The sequence below is a fragment of the Xenopus laevis genome, chromosome 6L (assembly GCF_017654675.1).
Source record: "Xenopus laevis strain J_2021 chromosome 6L, Xenopus_laevis_v10.1, whole genome shotgun sequence".
Classification (NCBI taxonomy): domain Eukaryota; kingdom Metazoa; phylum Chordata; class Amphibia; order Anura; family Pipidae; genus Xenopus; species Xenopus laevis.
The window spans coordinates 110,881,775-110,890,090 of record NC_054381.1 but is presented as its reverse complement, the minus strand read 5'-3'; the positions used below and the strand labels follow the sequence as shown (position 1 = coordinate 110,890,090).

The window sequence follows — 8,316 nt, the reverse complement described above, 5'->3', positions numbered from 1 at the left end:
TTGTGGGTAAAGGCGTGTGTAATCGAAAGCCAATAAGCGCCGGGAGTGTTGGGGCCGCGGAAGGAGCCTCTATCTGCGGCCGGTGAGGGACTGGGCTGGTTACGCAGGGATTAAGGGCACATATGAGAGCTGGGGTTCCGCTGGGGAAGGGGGTGTCTATTTTGGAGTGGCAAAATATTTCTTAGCTGGAACTCCCTGCAGTAAATTCTGTCGAGGGTGCCGGGAGTTTAATGAAGCTACAGCAATAGGCCGGTGGGACAATACGTGACATAATTACATCCCTTCCTTACACGCAGTATATCCGGAAGTAGTGCACGAAAGCGAGGCCTGTGTCCGGCTTGGGCACAAATGGCATTTACTCGGTGGGATTCTAGTGGAAAGCTGTGTATAATAGTAACACTTATACTGTGTATTGGGGATGTTCAGCTTCAGCAGCAATTGTTACCCTGCACCTCTCGGCTCCCACTGACACAGGCTGTAATTCATCAGCACCTGGAGATTTGTAGACTTTTATTATGTGTATAATATTTATTGGCCTCTCAGGTGAGGCCCCAGTATCCCCCCATTGTAAGGGCCGCCTATTCGCTAAGCCCAGCTCTGTACAAAAGACCTTCTGACTTATAGTTAAAGGGGTGGTTAACTTTTAGTATGTTCTAGAATGGCTCATTTTAAGCAACTTTTCAATTGGTCTTCATTATTTCTTTTTTTTTTTTTAATTACTTGCCCTTTTCTGCTAACACTTAACAGCTTTCAATGGGGGTCGCTGACCCCATCTAAAAACAAAATACTTTGTAAGGCTACAAATGTATTGTTATTGCTACTTTTTATTATTTGTCTTTCTATTCAGGCCTCTCTCCTGTTCATATTCCAGTCTCTTATTCAAATCAGTGCATGGTTGCTAGGGTAATTTGGAGCGTAGCAGCCAGACTGCTGAAACTGTGGAGAGCTGCTGAATAAAAAGCTAAATAACTCAAAAACCACAAATAATAAAACACGAAATCCAATTGCAAATTGACATCATATTGAAAGTTAATTTATAGGTGAACAATCCCTTTAAAGGGATAGTTTGAGGGCAGGGTGCTACATTTTGAATGCTGCCCTTTATGGGGATGAAACAAAGAAGAAATGAGTCACTTGTTGATGCATGGCAGCAGGCTGGGGCTGATGATCTGTTTATCCTTGCAAATGACAGGGGGGCTGCTTTAAGATGCCATAGACATTATTTGGGCCTCTGTCTACTTGAAATCCCAGGGCCTGTTTTGAATCTCAGTCCAGACCTGCATGGTATTGCTAAGCACAATGCACTGCCATGTCTTGTTTAACCTATGAGTTATTCATAGAAACATTATACTGATGAGAGCTGATTGGCTGCAGTTGCCAGTGTGGCCCTTGTGCAACTAAGCACAGGTTTTCCTAAGTCGATCTTGTAGTGTGTAACATATTATTTCACTCATCCCTCTGACCAGTGCTGATTGGCTGTTTAGAGTTTTACCACTGATGCCTCAATGTTGCTGGGGAAGCCCTGCCAGTCAGTGCTTCTGAATGAGTGTCTCGGTTAACACTTGATAGATGGAATCTGCCTATTGGGCCCTAGCAAGAACTGTCTGCACTTTTATAGATTGTTACCCCTCCTGGACACAGGTTACAGCTTACAGTGTGTGATATTTTGTTATGGCCTTAAAGTGTACCAGTCATGCAAATCCCACCACCCTAGCTAAGGCCTTAACTTTAGAACTGCAGACTAGCACAGGCTATTATCTGGTGGAGCTAGCCATTCTGATGCTGACAGCTGTCTGATTAAGCCTTTTGCCCAGAACTTTTATCAGCTGTGATACCCCTGCTGAGCTCAATCATACTGTTAGGGTTGCCACCTTTTTTGGAAAAAAATACAGACCTTCCTATATATTTATCTTTTTCCCTATTAATAACATTGGGATCAACCATCAACACTACTATGTAAAAATCCAGCTGAAGATCCATAAAAAGGTCTGCCTGGTTATGCTACTGTCTGTGTTATTATGCTTTGCCCCAGCCAGAAAGCAGTCTGCATCAGTCCACAGCTCTAGTGAGGGAGTCAGTGCATGGGTGTTAGGTACCCTAAGTGTTTGTTTTAAATGTGTCAGACACTAAGGGGCTCCTCCACCAGGTAAGTTAGCTTGCTTAATTTCCTTACAGTATCGGCAACCAGTGAAGGCAGCTAGAAAAATGCCATCTGCATCTTTCCATAGCACAAGGGTCTCAGCTGGCACTCATTCATGTGGCTACAACCATAGGCAAACTCTGCAGATTTGCAGAAAAATTCATGCAAAAAATCTAGAAAGCGGCCTCCTATGCACTGGGCATAAGAAATGTTTTTCTATTTTTTGAAACAACTAAGATCCTAAACTTTTTAAGTTATGCTTGTACTAATAAAAATATATTTTCTCTTTCCAGAATCATCACTTAATTTTTTTTATATTTGTGTAACGAGACGACGTTAAGCCACAACCATGGGTATGTTATTATCCTTTTATTATAATATATAGAACCACCATTTGCTTAAAGGGATTCTGTCATGATTTTTATGATGTAGTTTTTATTTCTAAATTACACTGGAAATAATTTACTCTACAATATAAAATTGAATTCCTGAACCAGCAAGTGTATTTTTTTTAGTTGTAATATTGGTGTGTAGGCAGCCATCTCAGGTCATTTTGCCTGATCATGTGCTTTCAGAATGAGCCAGCACTTTAGATTGGAACTGCTTTCTGGCAGGCTGTCGTTTCCCCTACTTAATGTAACTGAATGTGTTGCAGTGGGACCTGTATTTTACTATTGAGTGGTGTTCTTATGTCTACCAGGGAGCTGTTATCTTATGTTGGGGAGTTGCTATCTGGTTACCTTGCCATTGTTCTGTTGTTAGGCTGCTGAGGGGGGGGCAGAAGGAAGGGGATTAAAATCGCTCCAATTTGCAGTACAGCAGTAGAGTGACTGAACTTTATCAGAGCATAAGTCACATGACTGGGGGCAGCTGGGAAACTGACAATATATCTAGATCACAAACAAAAATATAGTTCACTTGTAATTAATGTTCACTCACTTGTATTACCTAATTTCAGGCTGTGTAGAGGTATATAAACCAGAATAGGGGTACTAAAAACAAGAAAAAGCAGTAAAACCCCACACTACCTTACTAAAATTAATTGAGATCTAATTATATAAGTGCGTAGTGCTATTAGAAACATATGCTTAGTTCTCAACCAATTTAGCACCAACATACAATTAATGGTATTTCAATCGATTGTGTTATATATCAATAATTAAAAATATTAAGGTGCTCAAGTGCTATAAATCAGGTGATGTGACCCGCAATAAAATTTATCTGCACACAATTGATGAATAATCTAAAAGTTCATGGTTCTGATATGAATTAAATAAGGTGCTAGTGCTGTAGTTATAATTTTAAAGTGAGTTCATGGTATCAAACAATTAAAAATAAAGCATCAGCAATTCATGAATAAAAGTTAGAAATTAGAAAATAGTATATCTAGACTCATGTCAGTTTTCAAAATGAATTATTTTGCTCTTTTGACAAACGGATTTCAGTAGCACTATTGACTGATGTTTTGAAAAAAAAAATTTCCATGACAGTTTCCCTTTAACGGAAATATTTAATAATCTATATACTACTTTCCCCACTGGACCTAAAGCCGGCTATATGGTAAGGTCTGCTCATTGCAGGGTTTCCTAAGGAGCAGCATGGAAGGCCATATTTCTCCCGCAGGCCCCTTACACAAACAAGTAAACACCTTACAATATGATTTTGTTTGGGAGAAAACCAAAGTACCCAGAGAAACTCACACAAAGCACAGAGAGAACATACAAATAGTGACCTAGCTGGAATCAAGACTGGGATCCCAGCACTCAATGATGATTAATGACGAGTTAGGTTTTAAACGGCACCTTTCACCTGAATTTGTTTCCCCCACCAGAGGTGCAGGCTAATAGAGCCCACACTCCTGTTGGGGAAAACAAAAATGTAAAAAATAAAATAAAAAAAGCCTGCACCAGAGTTGAGCTACCCGCACTGGATGAGAGCTTTGGTATGGCTCTATTAGCCCCCACCTCTGGTGGTGGGAAACCATTTCAGGTGACAGTTGCCCTTTATGGATTAGGATTGTTGTAGTTCTTTGCAGGACCAGTAACCCAATGAACCCTCCTTTAAAGTGGACCTGTCACTCAGACACACAAATCTGTATAATAAAAGTCCTTTTCAAATTAAACATGAAATCCGATTTCTATTTTTTATTAAAGTATTTGTAACTGTTGTAAGCTCATTTAAAAATCTCAGCTGTCAATCAAATATTGCCTGCCACAACTCTATGCCTTGGGCTTAGAGGCGGGGCAGGCAATTACTTTCAATTTCCATTCAGCACTTCCTAGATGTCACTGCTCTCCCCACATTCCCCCGTTCTCTTCACTGATTAATTGTGTAGCCAGTGTATGGGGATGGACATCAGGTCCCCCATTCTGGTGCACAAACAAGATTCTGAGATGCTACAAGGCTTGCCTTAAGCTGGCCATAGATGCAAAGATCCGATCGTTCAAATCCTCGAATGATTGGACTTCCCCATCTCCCGACCTGCCACTTACTATTCAGATCAAATAAAGTACTAAAAGAACAGATCAGACAATGTTCTGCCCCCACAGCAATCATAGGAAAGTTATGTCCGACAAAGCTGGTGACAGTCTCCCACTGAAAATCGTAGGATCGGCAATACATGCAGAGAAATAATCGGCAACCGACAGAAATCTTTTAACCTGTCTGATTGACCAAACGACTGATCTCTGTGGGACTAAAAATGTCGGGACTCTCCACATACGGTCTGAAAATCGTACGAATCGAGGATTTGTACGATCGGATCTTTGCGTCTATGGCCAGCTTTAATAACAGTGCCAACAAAATGGCTCCTGCCTGCTTGGTATTATTATGAATTCCCAGACTGAAGGAAACAAAATTCAAATCATTTGTATTGTGTGATTTAAGTTCATATTGCTTGACTAATGTTATAAAATATTATTTTGAATCATTTTTTTGGGTGACCGGTCCCCTTTAAACGTCTAGTTTACTATACTCTATACTAAGCCTCCCCTAAGCCAGGCGGGTGCAGTGCCCTATGCACTATAGATTACATTACAGCACTAACCACCACCTCTTATATTGAATAAACAAAGGTCATTTATGCATAATGATGTGCTCTGTTCTTTACAGATGGTGAAGAGAAAACATATGGTGGCTGTGAGGGTCCTGATGCCATGTACGTAAAACTGATTTCATCTGATGGCCATGAATTTATTGTTAAAAGGGAACATGCTTTGACATCAGGAACAATAAAGGCCATGTTAAGTGGTCCAGGTATGGAAGCTTGTTTTCTAATTTTTACCCCCAACATTTTAAAGAAGAAAAGGGTTAATCATTGGGGTATGTCATATTTTTAACTCGCAAGTGATAAGAATTGTTTACCAAAGACCTGGAGGTTGGTGCACCTCCTCCATTCACAAAATGTGCCATCTTAGGGCTGCAACAAAGATCCCAGGAAAGGAAAGAATGCGGTGGCATGGTACTCAATAGCATAGTAGCACAGGCCTATGGGAAAACATGGACAGCAAACGGATGCTGTGCTTGAGCAGAAAAAAAAGTAGCTGTTTTTTGGAAGGTTTTTTTTTTTGGATGGGGATATGGATCTTCATTGCTGCTCTGCTCTACTACTGGCTAGTTCTGGGGTTCCTCCTTAATGGGCAATCCTAAAAGTATTTCAAATAATGGCAAATGTCACAATAAGCTGTTTTTAGTGTTTGCTTTTCCTCCACAGCAGATATTAGCTGCTGGGCACAAAACAACCTATCTGCTATATTATTTGTATCCAATAGAATGTGGAACTTCAGTTTTGATTTTGTGAGTCTTGTGAAGAGACCTGTCTGCTCCATTTCCATTTGAAACATTATTTAAAGAATATTTCCTATAAGTGTTTAGAATGGAAAAGGGAAGGTAAAAAAAGTAATTGGGTAAAATCTCTGAATTTAAATATTGTTTGAAAATCAAACTGACCACTAACCACGGGACACGTGTGTATTGTCTTTACAGGACAGTTTGCTGAAAATGAAACCAATGAAGTGAATTTCCGAGAGATTCCCTCCCATGTTCTATCTAAAGTCTGCATGTATTTTACCTACAAGGTTCGTTACACAAACAGCTCCACAGAAATCCCAGAATTTCCCATTGCGCCAGAGATCGCGCTGGAACTGCTGATGGCGGCAAACTTCCTAGACTGTTAAATAAAATAAATTATGGAAAATCAATAATGTTAAATGGATTCTTTTATATTTAAATACCTATTTTTTTTTTTCCTATTTCGCATGTTTCCATTTTTCCAAGCAGTGTATTGTATATGTATATTGTTAAAGTACCACACCCTTCCTTAGCAAAGCAGCCGGCATGAAGTGACCTGCTTGTTGCTAATATTTTTTTCCCCTCATGCTGTTCTTAATAAACCATTCTGAAAATATGATGTTAACTGAGTGCTTTAGATATTTTTCCTTTTCATTGCTTTAAGACTGGGGCAGATTTATTAAGAGTCGAATATTAAATTCAAATTTTCTATTTTTTTTTTTTTTTTTTGGTGTCAAAATTCACACACAAATTTTAATCCCCCTTCTTGAATGTATATTCCTCACACCTCAACCATGGAAACAGTGCTAATATTGCCACCTAAAAACCTGCCGAATTCATGTACAGGTCAATGGCTTTCCTGAGTTAGAGTTTTTTTGGGAGGGAAAACAAATCCAATTAAGGATTGTTCCTATTCAATCAAATATGAGATGTTCAAATTTTTTCTTAAATAGCTTCCCATTTGAGTTGTGAGTATATTCAAATTTATTAGAGTGAAAAAAATTTGCATGAATTCGATAATCGACCGTTGATAAATCTGCCCATAAGCGCGGGCTGGTCGATTAACCAGGAAGTCACTTTGCATTGTAGTCCTTTACTTGTTTTCATGTAATCGTATGTATGTAATTGTATGTTACTGAATTTGTCTGGAGAAAAAAAGTGGCTAAAACATTAAATCTGCTGAATATTTTAATAAAAGTATAATTTCTAGTATTTGTAATAGCTAAATATTGAAAATGTAAAAGACAGATTTTTCCTCCCATTTTATGGGATAAATAATAAGCCATGCTTTTGAGTGAAGTCTGCAGCATTGTGTTTTTTTCCAAGGATTTTTTTGAGAGGTGTACTCTACTTTTAGGCTAAAGTCACAATTCTTCATAGAAAATATCATTATTTTCTATGACCACCAGCATCTAAAAGGGTGTCCCTAAAAGTTTGTAGGAACATTCTGCCATTACCGTATATATCATTTAAAGGAATTTGCCTACATGGCCTGTTTTCAAGCTAAAACACATAAGGGATATACTACAACACTGCCATCTAGTGATAACACATGTAACATGTAACCGCTTGAAAATATCAATTACATATACAGGTATAGGATCCCTTATCCGGAAACCCGATATCCAGAAAGCTCCAAATTACAGAATGGCTGTCTCCCATAGACTCCATTTTATCCAAATAGTCCAAATTTTTAAAAATGATTTTCTTTTTCTCCGTAATAATAAAACAGTACCTTGGACTTGATCCCAACTAAGATACAATTAATCCTTATTGGATGCACAACCAGCCTATTGGGTTTATTTAATGTTTAAATTAATTTCTAGTGACTTAAGGCATGAAGACACGAATTACGGAAAGATCCGTTATCCGGAAAACCCCAGGTCCCGAGCATTCGGGATAATAGGTCCCATACCTGTATATTTATATCCTTAGGAATGCATGATGTCATCTTGGGTGCTAAATTTGGAATGGGGATGTATGGGTATAAAATGCACTGATCTTTGTACACAGCTATCCTTGAAAAAGGCCCCAATGTGGGCCGAAACGTTGGATACATCTACACAATAAAAATAATTCGATTTTTTCACAAAATGCAGGTGTTTTCAACAATTTTATATATATATATATATATATATATATATATATATATATAGTGTTCCATCGGCACTCAACGTTCCATCCGTCTTTGGGCGGGTGCTTACCAACAATTATGCAGTGTCCTTAGCGAAAGCACTCACGGCAGAAGAACTTTATTAAACCATGATTACTACGATGCATTTCGATTCTCAAGGAATTGTCATCAGGTAAGTGCACCTGAAGTGAAACACCCATTTATTTCACCTTACACCAATCACTGTGTGTTACCATCTGATAGCTCATTAATT

General features: G+C 38.8%; 1 protein-coding gene across 2 annotated transcripts; it reads left to right on the top strand.

Moving 5' to 3' along the window:
* The first annotated feature begins 20 nt into the window (after positions 1-20).
* Positions 21-7,121, top strand: eloc.L (elongin C L homeolog). 2 transcript variants are annotated; one of them, NM_001086659.1, is given in 4 exon segments: positions 21-82; positions 2,434-2,493; positions 5,252-5,395; positions 6,125-7,121. In NM_001086659.1, coding segments are annotated over 3 exon segments (339 nt in total). In that variant the 5' UTR covers positions 21-82; positions 2,434-2,489; the 3' UTR covers positions 6,316-7,121.
* Positions 7,122-8,316: the final 1,195 nt, after the last annotated feature.